The 23,495-nt window shown below is 43.5% G+C and overlaps 3 protein-coding genes and 1 long non-coding RNA gene across 5 annotated transcripts in view; 2 read left to right on the forward strand and 2 right to left on the reverse strand.

Moving 5' to 3' along the window:
• Positions 1 to 23,495, reverse strand: part of LOC144007226 (uncharacterized) — a 137,783-nt gene that overhangs the window by 91,064 nt on the left and 23,224 nt on the right. The gene's annotated exons all lie outside the window — the stretch shown is intronic.
• Positions 742 to 9,036, reverse strand: LOC144006560 (uncharacterized). Of its 2 annotated transcripts, none has more exons than XM_077505463.1 (2): positions 8,769 to 9,036; positions 742 to 7,761 (listed from the first exon to the last, which is right to left on the reverse strand). In XM_077505463.1, exon 2 carries the CDS (start codon positions 7,449 to 7,451, stop codon positions 1,536 to 1,538), a length of 5,916 nt encoding a protein of 1,971 aa, XP_077361589.1. In that variant the 5' UTR covers positions 7,452 to 7,761; positions 8,769 to 9,036; the 3' UTR covers positions 742 to 1,535. The 2 variants fall into 2 exon arrangements, with proteins under 2 accessions (XP_077361589.1, XP_077361598.1); XM_077505472.1 differs by lacking the exon at positions 8,769 to 9,036 and adding an exon at positions 8,389 to 8,463.
• LOC144007612 (transcription factor Ken-like) lies at positions 10,125 to 19,584 on the forward strand. The gene is made up of 2 exons (XM_077507403.1): positions 10,125 to 10,527; positions 17,616 to 19,584. Exons 1-2 carry the CDS (start codon positions 10,404 to 10,406, stop codon positions 18,131 to 18,133), a joined length of 642 nt encoding a protein of 213 aa, XP_077363529.1. The 5' UTR covers positions 10,125 to 10,403; the 3' UTR covers positions 18,134 to 19,584.
• On the forward strand, positions 19,655 to 22,233 carry LOC144007792 (uncharacterized). The gene is made up of 3 exons (XR_013280354.1): positions 19,655 to 20,686; positions 20,975 to 21,208; positions 21,514 to 22,233. It is a non-coding gene; the product is annotated as an uncharacterized LOC144007792 (long non-coding RNA).

Consider the following 23,495-nt stretch of genomic DNA (forward strand, 5'->3'; position numbering starts at 1 on the left):
CTAGTCGAGTGCCGGCAAATTCTATGCACTATTGACTACACTTTTTCTTTTCTTGCTCGGCCGAATATCGCTGCCAAAAGTCAGGTGAGTTGTATCCGTAATTGACCTTTCGCAAACTCCGCCCCCCCAAACGAGCATTGACCAATCACACATTTAGCAACCGTTGCTATGTAAGCATAGTCCGTCAAGCTTGGTGCCTCCGACAGCACAAGCCGTGACGGGAAGACTTACACCGGCGTGTATTAGTGATTTCTTTTGGAGCAATACCAGTGCAATATCCTCCAGATCGAGGCAAAAAGGTTTACAATATGCAGTGGAGGGTTATAGTCATAATATTAAATTAGCCAGCGAAGGGGAAACATACAGGACGCACGCTAAATCTGAGAAAACCCCATGACCTATACTTCAGATGCAACCAGCACAGCATTATGGACCAGTCGTGCTCTTGTACTGCCGGGTAAGTTTTCTTACTTATATTAGTCTAGTATTGTTAAAATATGAGGATTACTGTTAGGTCAGCAAGTTAGCTAAACCTCGGTGTTTATAGCTAGCTAAACATTAGTGGGGGTTTTTTGTCTTTGAAAGCATCAGATCAGTCATTGTTATTCTTTGTCCATGTAGGGGAGGAATGCTAATGGTTTGCTGGTTCAGGTGAGCGAGCTGTCTTCACACCGGGGTGTTGGCCAAACACCACTTGAGGCCGACTCAGAGCAAGGTTCCAAATAATAGTCCACACCAGGGTTGGCTTTCTTTGGTTTACTTCCAATTAAATTATTTGATTCAGTTGAATGAGTACAATATTTCTTCCATCTTCATATATATATGTTTCTGTTTCTATGGGTGTATGTGCGCAGTGGGAGAGAGTAGGTGTGTGGGTGTGGTTTCCTAAAGAAAGACAGAAATAATCCAATAAGCAAATGTATAAACGTTGGTTAAGGCATTCACACTAAACAAGCAAATTAAATTAGCGCAGTTAAGCTAGCGACATTCAGAACATGACTTCCGGTATGCGCTCTTATAGTGAAACAGTATGCGCTCTTATTGTGAAACAAATGGTAACACTTCCGGTCTCGGGCTTAGCAGCGTAACATCAACTCACGAATGCCACATGGCAACGCGAGGATGAGGAAACGCCGCGCGCACTCGTAACAAACATCTTAGAAACAAGCTATGGTTAATTCTAGCAACAAGTTCACGGACAAGAAACAAGAACAAGACCCACCAGTCATCGACGCACACCACTGGACCAACTCACGACACGGCACACACGTGAGCACCAGACTTCCTGCTATCGCTGCTGGCGAAGACTGACTGCGGTAAACGTCCACACGCACGAGCGCGAGGACAAGCTATGTCACGTGAACTTACCATCCAATCAATAGAGACGACAAATTATGCAAATTAGTATTAGTGTACGTTACGAGGTTAACAATGTTGAACGTATCAGACCCGAGGAATAGATTACATTATAGTCTTTTCTACAGCCGCCCCCAAATGTATGTAATACATTTGCACATCAATAAAAGGCTCAAAGTCTATGGTGGAACAGCAGCGGTAGCGTTGTCTTCTTCATTCTCTGTAGGAAGCATAGGGAGGACCACCAGCCTAGCAACAGGCCGGGTATAAACCCTTCCTTTCACTTTCACGTCGGCGGACCGGATACGTCCGTCAGGACTTGGATGAGTCTTAGTTACAGTCCCAATGGGCCACAAGGCTCGGGGAAGTTGAGGATCGGCAATCATCACCACAGAGTCCTGAGTGAGGTCCGTTGATGTGGCCTGCCACTTCTGACGAGTCTGAAAACTTGGCACGTAGAGCTTGATGAAACGAGCCCAGAAGTGATCAGCTAGGACTTGTGTATGCTTCCAGCGGCGGCGGCTGAGAAGCTCGGTTTCTGGATAGACGACCTGAGGTAGTGAGCCATCAGGCCGCCCCATCAGGAGAACATTGGGCGTCACTGGATCTGGGTCGCGGGCATCAGAAGAAACATAGCCAAGAGGCTTACTGTTAAGAATATTCTCCACCTCGATCAGCACTGTGTGGAGAACTTCTTCGGCAACAGGTTGTGCACCAACTGTGGCAGAGAGGGCAACTTTGACTGAGCGTATCTCGCGCTCCCACACTCCTCCAAAGTGGGGCGAAGCTGGGGGGTTGAATCGGAAGGCAATTTTTTGAGGTGCAAGGTGCTCTTGTAGTGCAGGTGAGATTTCAGCGAAAGCCTTCTGTAGTTCCTTTTCTCCTCCCTTGAAATTCGTCCCTTGGTCAGACAACAGTTCTGCGGGTGTCCCCCGGCGAGCACTGAACCGACGAAGAGCCATCAGAAAGGAGTCTGTGTCCATGGCAGTCAGCAGGTCCAAGTGGACTGCTCGGGTGGTGAGGCATTTGAAGATGATTCCCCATCTTTTTTCTCGACGGCGGCCCACCTTGATTTCAAAAGGTCCAAAGCAATCCATCCCTGTCGAATAGAAAGCAGGTTTGAATAAGCGAAGCCGAGCTACTGGGAGGTCCGCCATTCGTGGGACAACTGGCCTAGCTCTCAATCGTCGGCAATCAAAGCAACTATGCTGGTGGCGCCGGACCGCTTCACGCCCACGAAGAACCCAGAAAGAGCGTCGCAGCTCAGCAAACACCCGTTCAGGGCCTGGGTGGTGAAGTCGGTTGTCGAAGTCCTGGATCAGTAGTTTGGTCACTCTATGGTGCGGGTCGAGGACAACTGGGTGAAGGGTTCCAGGTTCCAAATCCTCTGCTCGACGGAGTCTTCCTCCGACTCGGATGAGATCTCCATCATCATCTAGCTCAGGCGATAGAGTGATAAGTCGACTGTTTCTCGGGACCACCCTGCCCCTTTTCAGTAAGCTGTACTCTTGGGGGAAACTCTCCATTTGAGCTCTCCGGAGAAGCACCTTCTCAGCCTGGCGGTATTCTTCTGCAGCAGGAGGACCATCGGAGCCGGCCGCCCCGTGCAGTTCCTGCGTTGTTGCCTCCAACAGATCCTTCCAAGAGCTGAACTGCTCTAAATCTAAGGTGTGTTGACATGAGGTCACTGTGGTGACTCCACAGAAGACCGACTTACGTAGCTCGGAGGTGTCTGGTACTTGGTCAAGAGAAGGATCTTCTGGCCAGGTATCGGGACTCTGGAGGAGAAAGGAGGGGCCTTGACTCCAGCGATTGGGCTCCACCAGCTCTCTCAAATGTTTGCCTCGGGTCACATCATCCGCGGGGTTCCTTGCTGAATCGACATATCTCCAGACATGCCCACTGGTCAGCTCCTGAATTTCTGCCACGCGGGTGCCGACGAAGACCTTGAATCGGCATGTTTCGGACTTCAGCCAGGTCAGGACAGTTGTGGAATCGGACCACAGAATTATCCGTTTGATGTCAATAGTAAGTTCTCTCTTTAGCATCTGTACTAGCTGGGCCCCAGTGAGGGCTGCACAAAGTTCCAGACGTGGCATTGAATGAGATCGCTTGGGCGCCACTCTGGAGCGAGCCATCAGGAATGACAAATGCACCTGGCCATACTTATCAGTGGACCGGAGGTACGCCACCGAACCGTAAGCTTCTTCAGAGGAGTCGCAGAAAACATGCATTTCTTGGTTAAGACCACAGGGATCCACATCCTTGGGCAAGTATGGTCGAGGCAGGGTAACTTGTGGCAGGATTTGTAATTCTTCCTCCCAGACTTTCCACTTCTGCAGGAGCCCCTGCGGCAGAAGTGGATCATCCCATCCACGGTGCTTGTCCCAGAGGTGCCGGACTAGGATCTTAGCCCGGGTTGTGTAGGGTAAGATGAATCCCAAAGGATCATACTGACTGGCCAAGACTTTATAAATGTTGCGCATTGTTGGAATGCCATACTCCACTGGACGATGCTTGTAACCAAGTACATCAGTGTGGAAGAGCCATCTTAGCCCTAGAGTGGACTCAGGAGCATCTGTCTTGTGCTGTGCTAGCCATAGCTCCACGCTAGCTGAGCGACTTTCTTCTGGGAGGTGACTTATGACTTCGGGTTCATTGCTGGCCCACTGACGCAGCTCAAAACCAGCTGAAGCTAGGAGGGCTCGTAATTTGTCTACCAGTTGCTTCCCCTCTGCAACGGTCGGGATACTTTGGAGACAGTTGTCCACATAGAAATTCCTTTCAATGGAGATCCTCACATCCTCCTCTGGCTGGCTGTTATCGTAGACGTGTCGCTGTAAGGCGAATGTGGCACAACAGGGGCTGCATGTTGTTCCGAATGGTAACACCTGCCACTCGTACACCGCAGGTGGCTCCCCTTGACTGAAATCCCGCCAGACAAACCTGAGGAGGGCGCGATCTTCGGGGAGGAGTCGGACCTGGTGAAACATGCCTTTGATGTCACCGCTGATGGCTACTGCATGCTCACGGAAGCGCAGAAGAACGCCTAGAAGTGACGCTCCGAGTGTCGGCCCAGGAAGCAGGTAATCATTTAGGCTGTGACCTTGATACTGGTGGGAACAGTTGAAAACCAGTCTGTTTTTTCCATTGTGGCGCACCATATGATGGGGGATGTACCATGCTTCCTGTCCTCCATCATCCGGGATTTCAGAGCTACACTTGATGACTGAGCCAGCCCTGATCAGTTTCTCCATCTCCTCTTTGTAGGCAGCAGCTTGGACCGAGTCCTTGGCCAGCCGTCGTTCCACACTCCGCAAGATGGGCATAACAGACTCTTTGGTAGAGTGAAGAAGTGGCATGGTTTTCTGGCGGAGCAGCGGCGTGGCATATCGGAGTACGCCGTCAACATTTACTCTTGTAGTCTTGTTCTCAAGCATAGTAATGGCCTCATGGTCTTGCTTTGAGCGAGTAACCAGTTTCTCACTTCTGAAGGGGATCGTATCGACCTGCCATAGTCTCTCAACGTGCCTCATCAACTCTTTCGCCGAAGGGGCTAGTGTCGTCAATAAGCACTGCTGTGGTTGTGCAAGGTGGCAGACTGCACCTGCTGGGCCCTGTAACGTCCAGCCCAGTCTAGTGCAGACTGCTGCAGGTCCTCCTGGAGGTCCCAACCTGACGGGTTCAGTGGGGGTGATGAGGTGAGGATGATCACTCCCAATGAGAAGTAGAGGTGTCACATCGGTGATGTTTGGTAAGGGAAGGCCAATCAGATGCTTATATTTCTTCCTGAGCTGCTGCATCGGGTAGTTGTGACTAGCTAGTCCGATCTGGGCTGAGGTGAAGGCAGCCGTGATCTTGAACCTCTTCTTCGTTTTAGCAGGGGAGGAAATGGAGAATGAGACTGATGCACCTCGTAGCACCTGGACCTCTTGTCGGATAGTACGAAGCGGGATGTCTTCTGGAGTCCCTTGTACGCCCAACTTCTCTGCGGCCTCTGGCAACAACATGGTTCTCTCAGAACCGTCATCCAATATAGCATAGGTGCTCAGTGTACGATCAGCATAATGAAGGTAGACTTTGACGACTTTCAAGAGTACTCTGCTGCCATCTGTGGGTCGGTCTAGGTACAGCACCTCAGTTGTAGCCCTCGTAGTGTGGCTCTCTCCCATTATGGGTGTGGCTGGTACTTTGGCTGGCCTCATATTGACTTCGTGCAGGACCTGGAGGTGTCTACCTTGGCAGAGGTTACAGGTCTTCTTCAAGTTGCACTGGGCTGCTTGATGAGACCGGGCGCAACGCCAACATCTCCTGTTGGTCTTAATCCATTCTGTCAACTGATCTTTGGTGAGCTTGGAAACGGCGGTGCACTTGCTAAGATAATGAGTCTCATTGTTGCAGAATGGACAGAATGGCTTGGTACCTCTCACCGTCGTGGCATTGGCTAGTGCTTGAGTTTCTGACTTAGTGCTTGCATCCTCCCTCCCATGGAGGACAGTAACGGGGCGACTGCTCTGTCGACCATCTTGTTTAGGGGCTGACTTCCCCTTAGCTTCTCTCAATGCCAACTGTCCTTCAGTGTCCTGACACCATGCCTCGTGTTTCAGCCACTCTGCCAAGTCGGGTAAGGTGTGTAGTTGGATGCCTCGGTAGAACATGCAGCGTCGAAATTCAGCTCTTTGCTCTGGTGGTAACTTGCTTAACAGGCGGGCGACGTGAGAACCACACTGTAGCTCGGCCTCTCCTTCAGGGCCCAGTGTTCTTAACATTCCCACCAACGACTGTACTACGAGTGCAAACCTCTCAAATGCAGCAATATCTCCTCTCTTGACATCAGGAGCATCCATCACGGTAGAAATCCGCCTCAATGCTATCTGATGGGGCTGACCAAACTTGTCATTCAGGGCTGCCATTGTATCGGAGAAAGGCGTTGGTGAGCTGAGGTACGCATCTGCAATCAACTGAGCCTCTTCTAGTTGCAGGTGATCGACCAACACTTGATACTTAAAACGTTCAGTGGCGTCTGGGGGTAGGAGGTTCTCTAATGACAGCTTCAGGCGTGCAAACTCCCTTGGATCACGGCGGGTGAAGTTGCCTATGGTCGGGCGTGGTCCATAGTAATTAGACGCTACCATGCTGCCTGGGTTCAGTCCAGAAGGTGGCAGCTGCATCCTTGGCCTGGCAGGAGGCGGCTGGGGACCATCTCCTGGCTCACTCTTGCAACCGGAAATTACCGGATATTTGGACTCAGGCGGGGGCGACCAGTGATGGTGGTCATGAGCAGTGGACCACTGTCTTGTAAGAGGAGCGGCACTATATGCGGTTGGCTGCCTATATGTACGGCTTCCAACAGGCGGTGAAAGACGGGTTGAGATATCCTCTTCTTCAACATGTGGATGTGCAGCTGCTCTCTGAACACTGTTACCTGGTGGTGGTGGTGGTGGAAGGTCAGCCAGTGCCATCTCGTCCATCACTGAACTCGACCACACAGGTGGAGTAGGCCAGTCATCTTCTTCGGGGCCGTCAGCCGCAGCCAATGGTGGGGACTGTACAATCTCTGGTCTGCAGACAGGAGAAGATCGGCTTGTAAAGTTCTGAAAAGCATCTACTAATTGCTTCATATCGGCCCGCAGAGCTCTCATGTCTATGAGTTCTGACGCCAAGTGCCGCTGTGTCTCTTGTAGGAGATGTCTCTCATGACGGATGTCCTCCAATTCAGATCTTATGTCCTCTTGTGGGTGACGGGGCTGCATCGCATGAAGTGGAGTAGAGTGAACAGGGGACATCTTCCGTTCTGGTGTCAGTAGGGAGACAAGCAGATCCTCTTGGGGTTGCTGCTCCTTGCCATAGTACCTGTCCATCTCTGGGAGATTAGTGTTCTGCCGCTGCATGTGGCTTGGTCGGGAAAAATCATACGCTGAGTTGAGGGGGGTCATCCTGGCCCGATCCTCCAGGTGAGGGACCTCTTCGTCCTCTCTGTACCTCCATATGCTGCGGTCCTGAAAATCCACTTCATAATCCTCATAGCGGGCAGGGGGACGAATCTGTCGTCGGGGACGTGCATCATAATCTTCATGCTCTGAGTCTTGATCCATCTTGATGTAAACACAGCTGATCCGGCTCGAAGGACCTTCAATGTAGGGGAGGAATGCTAATGGTTTGCTGGTTCAGGTGAGCGAGCTGTCTTCACACCGGGGTGTTGGCCAAACACCACTTGAGGCCGACTCAGAGCAAGGTTCCAAATAATAGTCCACACCAGGGTTGGCTTTCTTTGGTTTACTTCCAATTAAATTATTTGATTCAGTTGAATGAGTACAATATTTCTTCCATCTTCATATATATATGTTTCTGTTTCTATGGGTGTATGTGCGCAGTGGGAGAGAGTAGGTGTGTGGGTGTGGTTTCCTAAAGAAAGACAGAAATAATCCAATAAGCAAATGTATAAACGTTGGTTAAGGCATTCACACTAAACAAGCAAATTAAATTAGCGCAGTTAAGCTAGCGACATTCAGAACATGACTTCCGGTATGCGCTCTTATAGTGAAACAGTATGCGCTCTTATTGTGAAACAAATGGTAACACTTCCGGTCTCGGGCTTAGCAGCGTAACATCAACTCACGAATGCCACATGGCAACGCGAGGATGAGGAAACGCCGCGCGCACTCGTAACAAACATCTTAGAAACAAGCTATGGTTAATTCTAGCAACAAGTTCACGGACAAGAAACAAGAACAAGACCCACCAGTCATCGACGCACACCACTGGACCAACTCACGACACGGCACACACGTGAGCACCAGACTTCCTGCTATCGCTGCTGGCGAAGACTGACTGCGGTAAACGTCCACACGCACGAGCGCGAGGACAAGCTATGTCACGTGAACTTACCATCCAATCAATAGAGACGACAAATTATGCAAATTAGTATTAGTGTACGTTACGAGGTTAACAATGTTGAACGTATCAGACCCGAGGAATAGATTACATTATAGTCTTTTCTACAGTCCATCATAAAAAAAATATTTATGTCACCCTAGCCATGGATGTAGTTCAGGTTATATGGCTGGTTGGGATACTCCGGAGACGGGTGTCCGTTCACAAAATGCTGCATGAAAAATGAAAACAAGATAAGCTCGGGGCACTTATTAGGACGCTTAAGTTTGCCAAACTTGACGAAGCTTTGTGTTAACGTTAGCTCGCAACATTTAGACGAATGCAAAAGCTAACAGAAGACATTAAACTAACATTAACCACTGACTGAACAAGCTTAACTTAGATGGCAGTGACATTCTAGTAATATATTTTATTCATTAATAGTAACTACAATAACTTTGATATCGTTTTGTTATTGCCCCGAAAGCAAACTACACTACAGCTAGCTAGTTAGCCCGATAGAGTTAGCATAGTCTTACCTTAGCACAGTCCGATTTACATACTCCGTAGGCACACCGCTTCATCATTTTGGAGGTCCGGAGCTTGTTAATGGTTGTCACTCTTCTTCCGTAAAGTTTTATGGTGGTTAGCAGTCTCGTAAGCCATCAAATAAAATCAATCAGACTATGGACGTCATCGAGAGCTGAGTAAAGCTTGACGGACTATGCTTACATAGCAACGGTTGCTAAATGTGTGATTGGTCAATGCTTTTGGGGGGGCGGAGTTTGCGAAAGGTCAATTACGGATACAACTCACCTGACTTTTGGCAGCGATATTCGGCCGAGCAAGAAAAGAAAAAGTGTCGTCAATAGTGCATATAATTTGCCGGCACTCGACTAGAACTTTTCCTGGCTCAAATCTTTTAAAAAAAAAAAAAAAAAAAAAAAAAAAGACCAGAGACTCTTGGGTGGATTTACAGATTTACAGTCTGAGGTAAAACAGCAAGGATGTTTTAAAAAAAACTGTGCTACTAATAATTCTGGGGTACATTATCACAATTCATTATAATCCACATTTATCCAGATTTCTCCTTACTTTGGAAGCATGTCTTATTTTGGTATATTTGAATTTGATAATAATGTCGATACACAGTTTCATTTGATAAATCTTATGATTATTCTAGCGAAGTTTTACATTCATAAGTCTAAATTTACACATAAGAAACAATCCTTTATTGATTTTTTTTTTGTATCCATGAGAAATTATTTTTTGTCATTGTCTGGTTGTCTGTGCTGCGATTGGTTGGCAACCAGTCCAGGGTGTCCCCCGCCTACTGCCCAGAGCCAGCTGAGATAGGCGCCAGCAGCCCCCGCGACCCTTGTGAGGAATAAGCGGTCAAGAAAATGGATGGATGGATGGTTGTCTGTGTCCAAAAGCTGTAAAAACATATAACTATTGCAAACTTATTATTTATTTATATGATTTTGTATCAAACTATTTTCTTTTCTTTCAGTTATACTATTGATTTTATTTGGTTTAGCTTTTGTATGTTTTAACTTTCCTGGCGTGTTCTATGTTCTAATTGTTTATAGTGTATACAATGATTGTATTATTTCCCCCCCAATATTTTGTATACTGATTGAGTGAATAGAGATTTAAAAAAATAAAAACTAAACTGGGCTACTCTATGTACAGGAGATAAACATGTTTCTTCTTATTCGTCCGAGTGCAGTTTAAAGGTCTATTTATTTTTATTATCCAAATGAATCTAGAATTAAACGTATAATTTTATTAGCTTTTTTTTTAATTATTTGTTTTAAGTAAAATTAAATATTAACATTTTCGTGACATGAGATTTGTCCAACTGTAATTGCCGTAGATTTCACGTGGTAGCAGAAGAGCTACTCCATTCCAGGCACGACGCGTTTACGCTCGGCTTCACGATAAAAATAATTCAACACGAATTCGTACGGAACGAACTGACACATCGACACTTTGCCCCGTCACTACTTTATTGGCCCTCTCGGCACTCTTTATTTTGCCTTAGCTTAGCTTATTTTAGTTTAGCTTAGCTTAGCTTGCTAGGCGCCAAAAAACGAGACGCGTTTGCTATCGACAAATTGGCTCAGCAGACGTCAATCGTGAGCGTAAAGTGTCGTGAATATCGTGTGAAGATGTTCACAATGACGAAAGTCAAGTACGAAGAGGAGCTTTGTGGAGCACAGGAGGACAACGAGCGACAACGTCAACTGCTGGACGCCGTTTACAAGCAGCCTCGAGTTGTGTTGAACAGAGCAGGTTTGTCACTTGTTTCATCGACACTTTTCAACCATATGTCCGAATTTATTTTGAAAGGAATCTTCACCCGGGCACTTTGTTACGATACACAGTTTTTTTCTTCAGTCGGTTTGGTACATTTCTCAGTCGATACGAATTGGATTTAGCAGAACTACAACTGAGGTAAAGCTAGCCGCCTTTTCTTTTTACGCGGTCAAGTCAGCCGTCTTTTCTTTTTACGCGGTCAAGTCAGCCGCCTTTTCTATTTACGCGGTCAAGTCAGCCGCACTTCATTTTTTTCTGTTCGCCCTTTTCTAGGATTTACGGTAGTGTGCTCGAAGAGACGCTGGCGCGGAGAATGTGACCGAGAACAACATTGGGTTTTCAAAATAAAAGATCGGTTTTCAAAAATAAAATTGAATTCAAACGCAGTTTAAAGTACGCTTGGTTATTATTATTATTATTATTATTATTATTATTATTATTATTATTATTATTATTATTATTATTATTATTATTATTAACAGTTTAAAAGCTGTTTCACAATAACAGTACCAATTCAAATTTCACTGGGAATGCACTCTTGTGGGGTGATATTGAGCAATAACATTGATATGTACAGTATTAAGTTAACGGTAATTTAAAATGAAGGAAAGGTTGAAATTGAGAAGAAAATAGGTGTGTGTCATCGAGCAGACATGCCACTTTGAGGCAGAACTAATTTGGGGTCAATAGGTCATCTGACCTAGAAGCTATTAAGCAGAAAATAAGTGGAAGTCTAAAATGAAAAAAATAAAATAAAATAAAAGGTGTGCATCATCTATCAGACATGGCACTATGATGCTGCATTGGTTTGGGGTCAATGGGTCACATGGCCTGGAAGCTATTGAGCTAAGAAGCTGAAATTTACAGATAATGAGAAAAAAAAAATGTTAAAAATAAGCGGAGGTCTTTTTTTTTTTTAAGGCTGTATGCAAATGAATATGTACAATTTTCTCTTGTTTCCTACAATATTAGTTGCTGATGTCATGTTGATCAAAATGTATGCTGTGTTGACCCTAGTCTCACACCTTGACTCCGCAACATTTTTGCATTATTTTTTTTTGCATATTTATTTTTTTTGCACAATGAAAAATGGTTGAACAAGTTACAATACGTCAACCATATTTCTATATATTCCCAGTAGACTTTTTTTTTTTTTTTTTTTTTTTTCGAGGCAAATGTTAACTTTTAATAATCAAAAATCAATTCAACCAATGAGCAACCCGTTTTCTGAAATTTGTGTTTTCATCTCTAATATTCTAATATAAATTATGGTGAAAACAGTGCCTCTGGATTGGCAGGCCGGGGTGGTGGTCCCCCTTTTTAAGAAGGGGGACCGGAGGGTGTGTTCCAACTATAGAGGGATCACACTCCTCAGCCTCCCTGGTAAGGTCTATTCAGGGGTGCTGGAGAGGAGGGTCCGTCGGGAGGTTGAATCTCGGATTCAGGAGGAGCGGTGCGGTTTTCGTCCTGGCCGTGGAACAGTGGACCAGCTCTACACCCTCAGCAGGATCCTTGAGGGTGCGTGGGAGTTCGCTCAACCAGTCCACATGTGTTTTGTGGATTTGGAGAAGGCGTTCGACCGTGTCCCTCGGGGAGTCCTGTGGGAGGTGCTTCGGGAGTACGGGGTACCGGGGCCCCTGATACGGGCGGTTCGGTCCCTGTTTAGTCCGCATTGCCGGCAGTAAGTCGGATTCGTTTCCGGTGAGGGTTGGACTCCGCCAAGGTTGCCCTTTGTCACCGATTCTGTTCATAATTTTTATGGACAGAATTTCTAGGCGCAGCCGAGGCGTTGAGGGGATCCGGTTTGGTGGCCTCAGCATTGCATCTCTGCTCTTTGCAGATGATGTGGTGCTGTTGGCTTCTTCAGGCTGGGATCTCCAACTCTCACTGGAGCGGTTCGCAGCCGAGTGTGAAGCGGTTGGGATGAGGATCCGCACCTCCAAATCCGAGACCATGGTCCTCAATCGGAAAAGGGTGGCGTGTCCTCTCCGGGTCGGGGATGAGATCCTCCCCCAAGTGGAGGAGTTCAAGTATCTTGGGGTCTTGTTCACGAGTGAGGGCATGATGGAACGGGAGATCGACAGGTGGATCGGTGCAGCGTCTGCAGTAATGCGGACTCTGTATTGGTCCGTCGTGGTGACGAAAGAGCTGAGCCAAAAGGAGAAGCTCTCGATTTACCAGTCGACCTACGTTCCGACCCTCACTTATGGTCACGAGCTGTGGGTCGTGACCAGTGGCGTTCCTAAGCAACTTGGCACCCTAGGCAGGATTTCTGGTAGTGCCCCCCCTCCCAGCGCGTGCACAACTTATTAGACCAACCACAAACACGACCCCCACTCAAATTATTAGACCAACCACAAAATATTTACATCTTTTTTTTATTTATTTTTTTATCTTTATTATTTTTTTGAACATATAAACAGATGAACAGCAGAAATAAAACAGAAAACAACAACAATCAAAAGAGAAGAAAATCCCAATAAAATAATCATTCAATCAATCATAACTTACATGTTCAAAAGGGAGTAGGAAGAAGTTAAAAACTTATCTAGTCCTACCCCTTTTACTCAATATATTTAAACTTATTTCATTATTAATACAATTTTAATTTACTAATTATTAAAATAAAAAATAAAAAAATAATAATAATAATAAATGATATATATAATCCAAGTTATATATATATATATATATACACATACATACATACATACACACATACATATATACATATATATATATATATATATATATATATATATATATATATATATATATATATATACATATACATATACATATATACATACATACATATACACACACATACACAAGTGCACTTAACATATTCACATTTACCAAAAACATATATACATAAATTTACTAAACATATACCATAATACCTATCTAGATCATTTACACATACTCACATGTACATTTTTCATATTCTGGTCTGACATAGATAATTTTTTTGAACTTTACTTTTAAACATTTTTTTAAACTCCAGCATTGAGTCACAATTTTTCAGAGCAATTTCCAAATGATTCCACAGATCAACACCTTTTACAGATACACACCTTTGCTTAATATTTGTTCTTGTTTTGGGTTTTTTGTACACACTTGTACCCCTTATATCATAAGGACTGTGTCTAATTTCAAATAACTTCTGAGTACTGTGGCAGAGTAAATTGTTATAAACTTTATACATTATTTGTGCTATTTTAAAATCCACCAAGTCATAAAATTTCATTGCATTTAATTTAATAAATAGTGGATGTGTTGGCTCTGTATATTTTGATCCATTAATAATTCTTATAGCTTTCTTTTGCAATTTGAAAACGGTGTTAGTATTTGTTTTATATGCCATTCCCCATAATTCCACACAATAGGTCAAATATGGTAATAATAGTGAACTATATAATATATATAATGATTTCATGTTTAAAACATCCTTACTTTTATAGAGTATCCCTATGATTTTTGACATTTTCCTTTTAACAGTTTCTATGTGTGGCTTCCAACATAATTTATCATCGATAATAACTCCAAGGAATTTATTTTCATTCACCCTTTCTATTTCAATTGAATTCACCATAATTTTAACTTGATGAGTGATTTGTCTAGTGCCAAAAACTATGAACTTGGTTTTATTTAAATTCAATGATAATTTATTTACATCAAACCATTTTTTTATTATATTCAATTCATACTCCACAGTAGTCAGAAGCTGCTTCAGGTTTTCTCCTGAACAATAGAAAGTTGTATCATCAGCAAATAAGACACTTTTCAATATTTTTGAGACATAGCAAATATCATTTATGTACAGTATAAATAATTTAGGGCCAAGCACAGACCCTTGGGGAACTCCATGAGTGATCTTCATGTGTTCTGATTGTACATTATTAAACTGCACATACTGATATCTATTCTCCAAATAACTTTTCATCCACTTATAAGCTAAACCTCTTATTCCATATTTATTTAATTTATTCATTAATATAGAATGATCTATAGTATCAAAAGCTTTTTTTAAATCCATAAAAATCCCAACAGTAAATTTTTTATTATCTATTTCGGTAGATATTGCTTCATTTAGAGCATTTCCCACAGTTATTTTATACTTAATGGTAGAACCTACGTCACAGTGGTATTTTCGCTGTAGAGGAAGAAAATAACGTGGAAAAAATGCTGCTGAAAAGTCAACTTACCGTAGGTTTGGCAACACAAGATGGCCGCCGCCAGCTTCACTTTTCGCTACAGCATGAGCAGCCCAGTTAATTTATGACGTCCGTGCTGTATCAGCCTGCACATCCACCTGAGAATCTGACCGTGATCAGTTTTTTTTTTCCTTTTTTTTTTTTTTTTTTTTTTTTTTTTTTGAAGGTTTGAGCCAGGACAGCTTACTCGCATTTTCATTTCATTTTCTTAACTAAAGAGCCAGACCTGTCACCAGAAAGAAAGTGCAGGGGGGCATTACCTTTTTTGGGGGAGCACACTTCATCAACCTAAATCTAATGTTGTTCAGGTTGAACAGTGGCATTGTGACAACTGCAAAAGCGGCGGAATGACTGTGACCCAGCCCCTTCTATCTGAGATTAGCTAGCAGTTGCCTTCATTTGCTTTTTGGATTTAGGGCTGTACGATATGGATAAAATTTCGGATCATTTTTGCCAGACATCTTTATTCTTTGATCTTTGACTCAGCATGAAACTTAGCATCATTTCAGTGTTTTATGGTGCCTTCTGTAATTTGTTATTTTATTTATAGTTATATTTACTTATTCACTTCACTACATCTTATATATTTTTTTAATTATTTTTTTTTTGCTTTTATACTTACCTACTTATATTTACTATAATTAATTTTATTTTGTGTTATTTTCTTTCACTTGTGTCCACTGCGAGACTGATTTCTATTCCATGCACTTTGTATGCAGCAATGGATGTTTTAAAGGGCTTTATAAAAAAAGATTGAGTTGAGATATGTCGATAATATACAGAAACGACATATGGGTTCAGTGAAAAAGATCAATCCATAAGGATGTGTAAAGTGCTGTTTATTATTATTATTATTATTATTATTGTTATTATTATTATTATTATTATTATTATTATAACTTATCGACAGTCATCAACCATGACAAACTTGGCAATAAAAAAAAAAGAAAGAAAAGAGGATTCAACTTACATTGTACTGCAACTATGCTTTAGTGATAAATAATTTTATACTCCAAAGTATTTGTTGTGTATGTGTGACTGCGTGGGTCTGTTAACCGCATACTGTGTATTGCTACAATTTGTCCGTGCTGTGTGGCTTGATTAATCAAAACAAAAGTTTGCCACTCACTTGTGAACGTTGTTTAGTGGACCAGTGAACGCAGGATTCCCAACCATGTCAACTGTGTCATCCTGGATCGAGGTTTGGCGTTTGCTCACTGCTCAGTCATTGGGTCAGTGCCGGCCGGCGAACGTGCACCACTATCTAACGCGGAAGTAGATTTGGCTAATGCGCGTCTCCGGAGCGCGCGTCACCCCCCCCAATCCCGATTACCATTGACTAGCCGTAGATGTCAATCAAAGCCAAATTTGAAAGGATGTATGTGGTTGGCTGGCAAGCCATGCTTTACTTGAACAGAAGGCGCACGTTTACGTGACTGATAAAAGTAAAAAAAATGAATAAATTCTCCTTTCCCTGTCATCCTTTTGCTCACGAGCGCCCCTAGCATCTGCCTAATCTGCCTAATGGCAGGAGCGCCACTGGTCGTGACCAAAAGAACGAGATCCCGGATACAAGCGGCCGAAATGAGTTTCCTCCGCAGGGTGTCCGGGCTCTCCCTTAGAGATAGGGTGAGAAGCTCGGTCATCCGGGAGGGACTCGGAGTCTGCTCCTCCGCGTTGAGAGGAGCCAGCTGAGGTGGCTCGGGCATCTGGTTCGGATGCCTCCTGGACGCCTCCCTGGGGAGGTCTTCCGGGCATGTCCCACCGGCGGGAGGCCCCGGGGACGACCCAGGACACGCTGGAGAGACTATGTCTCCCGGCTGGCCTGGGAATGCCTTTGGATCCCGCCGGATGAGCTGGTTGAAGTGGCTGGGGAGAGGGAGGTCTGGGTTTCCCTCCTAAAGCTGCCGCCCCCGCGACCCGACCTCGGATAAGCGGAGGAAGATGGATGGATGGATGGATGGATGAATTTATGGTGAATTCTAGGGCTGGGTATCGATTCAAATTTCCAGGATTTGTTTGTGTGTGTTGAATGTGTTGTGTGTGTGTTGGGGGCGGGGTCGATATATCTATACATGGCTTTATGTATCGATATTGGGATATGAAAAGGCGTATCTATACGATATCGATATATCAATATTTTGAACCCAGCCCAAGTTAATTCAATTGAAATAGAAAGGGCGTATGAAAACAAATTCCTTGTAGTAGTTATTGATGATGAATTATTTTGGAAGCCACACATAGAAAATGTTAAAAGGAAAATGTGAAAAATCATAGGGATACTCTATAAAACTAAGGATGTCCTGAACATGAACTCATTATATACATTATACAGTTCATTATTCTTACAATATCTGACCTATTGTGTGAAAATCTGGGCAAATGCAAATAAAACAAACACCAACTGTATTCAAATTGCAAAAGAGAGCTATAAGAATTATTAATTAATCAAAATATACTGAATCAACACATCGATTATTTATTAAATTAAATACAATGAAATTTTATGACTTGGTTGAGTTTAAATTAGCACCAAATTAGACACAGTCCTTTTGATATAAGGGGTGCACATGTCTATAAAAACAAAAAAAAACCAAGAACAAATATTAAGCAAAGGTGTGTATCTGTTAGGTGTTAATTTGTGGAATCATTTGGGAATTGCCCTGAAAGGATGTGACTCACTTGTTGAGTTTAAAAAAAAATGTTTAAAAGTAAAAAAAAATAAATACTTGTGTATAGATTTGTTATTCATTCACTCATGTGGCCCATGTGATAAACTTCAATATAAAATACATAACATCACAATAAATTAACTTTACCAAACCATGTGTATCTTGTGTCTCGCAGATGTCGGTGAAAAATATATTTTTCCTGAGCGGCAGGAGCCAGAGTTCCCTGGCGTGAAACAGGAGGAGGACTTGGAGCCTCTGCAAGTTAAAGAAGAGCAGCAGCAACAGCCTCCCAACATCAAAAAAGAGGAGCAGCTGCCACCATACATTGAAGAGGAGGAGCACTTCACAGGGTTGCCCGTGACTGGTGTCCATTTGAAGACTGAAGATGAACGTCAATATGAAGAGAACAAAGGGGCGGAGTCTCCAAGCAGACAACAAATGACAAATGATGACAGCCGGTTAGCTCTTATGTCAGATGGTGAAGACGCGTCACACGCTGCTCACACTGCTGACGATGAACAGTGTGACGATGATGTGACATGTCACACTGATGGCAAACGGTGGAAATCTTCTCAGTGTGGAAAAACCTTTGGTTCCAAGTCTCAATTGAGAAGACACGCGATGGGCCACACTGGTCATAAACCCTTTGCTTGCACAGTTTGTGGTCGAAGTTTCTCTAGGAAGGAAACTTGAACAACGCACACGCAAACCCACACCGGAGAGAAGCCTTTTGCTTGCTCAGTTTGTGGTCAAAATTTTGCTCAGAGGGAACACTTAAAAACACACACAAGAACCCACACTGGAGAGAAGCCCTTTGCTTGCTCAGTTTGTGGTCAAAATTTTTCTTCCAAGGGATACTTAAAAACACACACAAGAACCCACACTGGAGAGAAGCCCTTTGCCTGCTCAGTTTGTGGTAAGAAATTTCGTGAAAAGGAAAATTTAAAAATACACACAAGAACCCACACTGGAGAGAAGCCCTTTGCTTGCTTGGTTTGTGGTCAAAAATTTGCTTTCAAGGGATACTTAAAAATACACACAAGAACCCACACTGGAGAGAAGCCCTTTGCCTGCTCAGTTTGTGGTAAGAAATTTCGTGAAAAGGAAAATTTAAAAATACACACAAGAACCCACACTGGAGAGAAGCCCTTTGCTTGCTTGGTTTGTGGTAAAAAAAAATTCTTACAAGGGATACTTAAAAATACACACAAGAACCCACACTGGAGAGAAGCCCTTTGCCTGCTCAGTTTGTGGTAAGAAATTTCGTGAAAAGGAAAAATTAAAAAGACACACAAGAACCCACACTGGAGAGAAGCCCTTTGCTTGCTCGGTCTGTGGTAAGAAATTTCCTGAAAAGGAAAAATTAAAAATACACACAAGAACCCACACTGGAGAGAAGCCTTTTGCTTGCTCAGTTTGTGGTCGAAATTTTGCTTACAAGGGAAGCTTAAAAATCCACACAAGAACCCACACTGGAGAGAAGCCCTTTGCTTGCTTGGTTTGTGGTCAAAAATTTGCTCAGAGGGTACACTTAAAAATCCACACGCGAATCCACACTGGAGAGAAGCCCTTTGCTTGCTTGGTTTGTGGTCAAAAATTTGCTCAGAGGGTACACTTAAAAATACACACAAGAACCCACACTGGAGAGAAGCCTTTTGCTTGCTCAGTTTGTGGTCGAAATTTTGCTCACAAGGGAAACTTAAAAATCCACACAGGAACCCACACTGGAGAGAAGCTCTTTGCTTGCTTGGTTTGTGGTCAAAATTTTTCTTCCAAGGGATACTTAAAAATCCACACAAGAGTCCACACTGGAGAGAAGCCCTTTGCTTGCTTGGTTTGTGGTCAAAATTTTTCTTCCAAGGGATACTTAAAAATCCACACAAGAACCCACACTGGAGAGAAGCCTTTTGCTTGCTCAGTTTGTGGTCAAAGATTCCCAACAAAGGGCAACGCTGAGAGGCACAAGTGTGCTGGTGAGAAAAGCGGTTGATGAATGAAGCTTGATATGATCTCATTTAGGAATTGACGTTTAAAATGGTGCAGAAATTTCTACCGCTAAATGAATGATTATTCTGTGTACTTGTATCGTGTGTTGTGTCTTTGCCTATTTTGAAATTGAGTTTGTTTTGAAAACGTAACATCAACCTGACAAGTGGCTGCAGATTATAACTGACGGCTATAATCTGTCATCTGTACATGTAAATGTCCGTTCATATGTAGTTTGCCTTATATACATATTAAAAGGCTGTTGTTGAACACATTATTTTAGGTTAATTAATTATGCACAAATTAGTGTGTCAAAAAAATAACGCAACTGATCGCGAGTCTGATTGCAGACCGCAGACTGGGAACGGAACGCCCACGGAACGGAACGCCCCTATGCTCTTGATTGACGGAAAGTGACGCTGCTGTCGTGATCCAGTAGTGTTGTTCTCAACTTCTCTGCAGCGAGCGGTCGCCACGAGAACTACGAAACGAAATCATTCCATCCATTATCACAACCTCTTAGTTCTCAAAAAGTTCCCGGGGACGACACGAAATAATTTGTAAAATGACGAGTCGGGAGCAGAAAGTAAGTGGACATGTATTTTATTTAATGAACATTAGCACATAGGTCGCTAAAGAAAAGTTCGTTTCCCGCACAGAAAGTTTGAAAAATGAATTGAAATGATTTAGTGGAACACAATGTTTTTCTTCCATATCTCTCTCGTTGAATTCCAATTGTTATTTCGCATGGAACAATAGTTTGAACCTGTGTACCGTACAATATGCTGACCTAAAAGTAGTAACTTGCAAATGGGGAATCCACCGTGACGCTGTACGTAATGCAAAATGGTGTAAGCCCAATACGTCACATATTTGCAGCAGATAGGCCTGTATAGCGTAGCTACGTAATTAATTACCATTAATGTATCGATGGGATTTGAATAATAACATAATTTTACTCTGTTGTGGCATGAACGTTAAGAAATCTTTACATGAGTCCAGTTTTTTCTATTTCTGTTGGTATGTTTTTGGATTGTAATTGGCCAATTCTACAGTCGGATGACAAAAGATTTATACAAATAAAATGTGTTCTAATTTGCACTCAGCTTCATCGAACCGTCTATAAAGATGGACACCTACCAGCACCCATTTTGGAAGGCTTGAACCGATACAGATGCAGCATTTGTGCCAAAGGTGGAGAGTTTGCATATGTTGTGGCACATCTGCAAACTCAAGATAAGACGGCAGTTTGTCATGAAGGTATGTTGTAGTTTGAAGACCACTATAATCAATTTAAATTTTGTCAATATGGCAATTCTTTCTTAGTTGCCATGGTAAGCAATTTTTATAAATATGAAAAAGAATGTATTGTTAGTTTTATGAATGATGAATACATTTCGCTACAACCTAAAAAGTACTCACTGATACTGATGCCAAGTAATGGATGCCACTAGTACTCTATACAGAAAATTACAATTAAACAAATGACACAGACTTTTAAAGAAAGACCTTTCAAATTTGAAAAGCTTTTTCTAACCTAATGCACAGAAATAAGGCTGGCTCGCATTTCCAGAAAGAGGAAAATAGATTAGAATGCCAAGGTAAGAATAATGGACAGAATTTTCCAAACCCCAATTAATCTATGCAAATTGTCATTGTAGTGTATACATGTCCAAAACATACAATTAATCCCATTCCCTTGAACTTAAGGAGGAACGTCCGATGTCAGCAACCAAGGTCAAGAAGCCTTCTGCAGAGAGAGTGGTCGCTTCCATCTGTCAGGCATGCATGCAATAATTTTTATTTATGTATTTTACACTTTGGAGGTGAAGCACAGTTATGAACTGATGATATACACTCACTGGCTAGTCAAACAGAACTACACAGAGTAGAGACTTTAATATTGCATCTTTATCAGAGAATCATGTGGCTCTGACATTTATACAATATAAACAAATTATGTGAAAGCTACAAAAACATGCTGATAAGGAATTCTTCATTGCACTTCTCTTGTTCCAAGAAGATAATGATGATCATATTGATGATGAAGACAAGTCTATTTTTAGTTTATGCGGTTATGTTCACAGCTACCAGAGGAGATTTTACGATCCATCCTGATTCTTGCTGTCCTCAATGATGGCGAAGGCGCAATCCACGTGCTGGCCCTGACATGCACCCGATTCTGGATGATCATCAGATAAGAATCATTTCGTAGGGAAGCACATTTTCAGTGGCTAGACAGTAAGTTGTGAGGGAGTGGGGATCATGAGGATAAGTGGTTAAGATCATGGATGGGTGGACACAAAAAAAAAAATTCTGTCTGTCTATCTATCTGACAGCTAAGGCTGTTTGAAAGCACTATATACATAAGATGACTTGACTGTCTGTCTGTATGTCTATCTATCTACCAGGTGTCGTCAACTGGAGTGCATTTTCACCCGATTTCAAAAAGATGTACAGGATCCCCTATTGCCTCACCCCTTGCATCCAATGCAATTCTATATTTAAAGAATATAGAGGGTTCTGGGGACATGGAAAAAGAGGAGAACTCATTGGTTTTTATTCAGATTACAACATTCACAGACGCTGCAGCAACTGCATAAATTGATGTCACAAAATAAATGTGATTTGGAAAACAAAAAAATGGGAGTGGTTATTTGAAGTTACAGAAGCATGTACATTACATAATGCTTACATGTATCATAAAATCATGTTTGGAGAGGAATTTAAAAAAAAAATGATGAAGTAGGCTACTTTTTGTCATAAATATACCACCTAGTATTGCTTGTTGTAGGCCTTTATGGAAAAATATATTTTAAAGATGGCTAACAAAAAATAACATTTTGTATGTATATCACAATTAAACCAACTTTAAAATACTATTTCCACCTCATAATTTTGTGGAAATAGTCTTTTTCATATGTGCTACGTTTGTGTGTTTGTTGCAATAAAGTTTAGTTTGTCGCGCCATTAATTGCATTAAGTTGCTATTCTGTTTCTAAATAGTCTGTAATCTCCTGGCACTCTTAGCACCTGTCCATAGACCAACTCGGCCGACGAACACTGCAGGTCCTCCTTAGGTGCAGTACGAAGGCCCAGCATGATCCAGGGTAGCTTGTCGACCCAATTACCTTCAGAAAGACCAGCGCGCAAAGCGGCTTTCATCGAACGATGGAACCGTTCGCACAGCCCATTAGCCTGAGGGTGATAAGCGCAGGTGCGGTGTAGCTTGACCCCGAGGCCCTCAGCAAACCTCTGACGTGAACTGCGCACCCCTGTCGGACGAGAGGTCCGCCGGCGGTCCAAACCGAGCGACCCAGGTCCCGATAAACGCCCGGGCCACGTCACTGGTCGATATGGAGGTCAGGGGAACGGCCTCTGGCCAGCGGGTCGTCCTGTCCACCATCGTCAGGAGGTAGGTGAAGCCCTGGGAAGGAGGAAGCGGACCTACGATGTCGACGTTGACATGGTCAAACTTCCTCACAACAAAAGTCTCCAAAGGCGCCTTGGTGTGACGGTGGACCTTGGCTCGCTGACAAGCCACGTATGAATCGACCCAGGCCCGTACATCTTTCTTCAACCCAGACCAGACGAACTTCTGAGCCACCAACCTCGACGATGCCTTCCTGCCGGGGTGTGAGAGACCATGCACCATGTCGAAGGCGGCCCTCTGCCAACCAGAGGGCACCAGCGGTCTAGGCCGGCCCAAGGAGACTTCACACCACAGCTCGACCCCGGAGTCGTCGACCGCCACCCTTTCAACTTGCAACCCGGTGTCGGAGCTCCGAAGCAACTGGGTGCCACGATCGGAAGCCTGGTCGGCCGCCATCCGGGAAAAGTCGAGGCCCAGCTGTACCGTGTTGACGGCTGCCCTGGACAGACAATCCGCGACCACGTTGTCCTTGCCAGCGATATGTCGGATGTCCGTGGTGTATTCAGATATGAACGACAACTGGCGCTGTTGCCGCGCGGACCACGGCTCGGACAACTTCGACATGGAGAAGGTGAGCGGCTTGTGATCAACGAAGACCGTGAACTCACGGCCCTCCAGGATGAAGCGGAAGTGGCG

The sequence above is a fragment of the Festucalex cinctus genome, chromosome 1 (genome assembly GCF_051991245.1).
Source record: "Festucalex cinctus isolate MCC-2025b chromosome 1, RoL_Fcin_1.0, whole genome shotgun sequence".
NCBI classification, from domain to species: Eukaryota; Metazoa; Chordata; class Actinopteri; order Syngnathiformes; family Syngnathidae; genus Festucalex; species Festucalex cinctus.

What these genes read in the sequence shown, in the direction of transcription:
- LOC144007612 (XM_077507403.1), top strand. Translation starts at nt 10,404, where the DNA reads ATGTTCACAATGACGAAAGTCAAGTACGAAGAGGAGCTTTGTGGAGCA. An exon ending in AGTTGTGTTGAACAGAGCAG is followed by an intron (nt 10,528 to 17,615) that starts GTTTGTCACTTG and finishes TGTGTCTCGCAG; the next exon opens with ATGTCGGTGAAAAATATATT.
- LOC144006560 (XM_077505463.1), bottom strand. Translation starts at nt 7,451, where the DNA reads ATGGATCAAGACTCAGAGCATGAAGATTATGATGCACGTCCCCGACGA.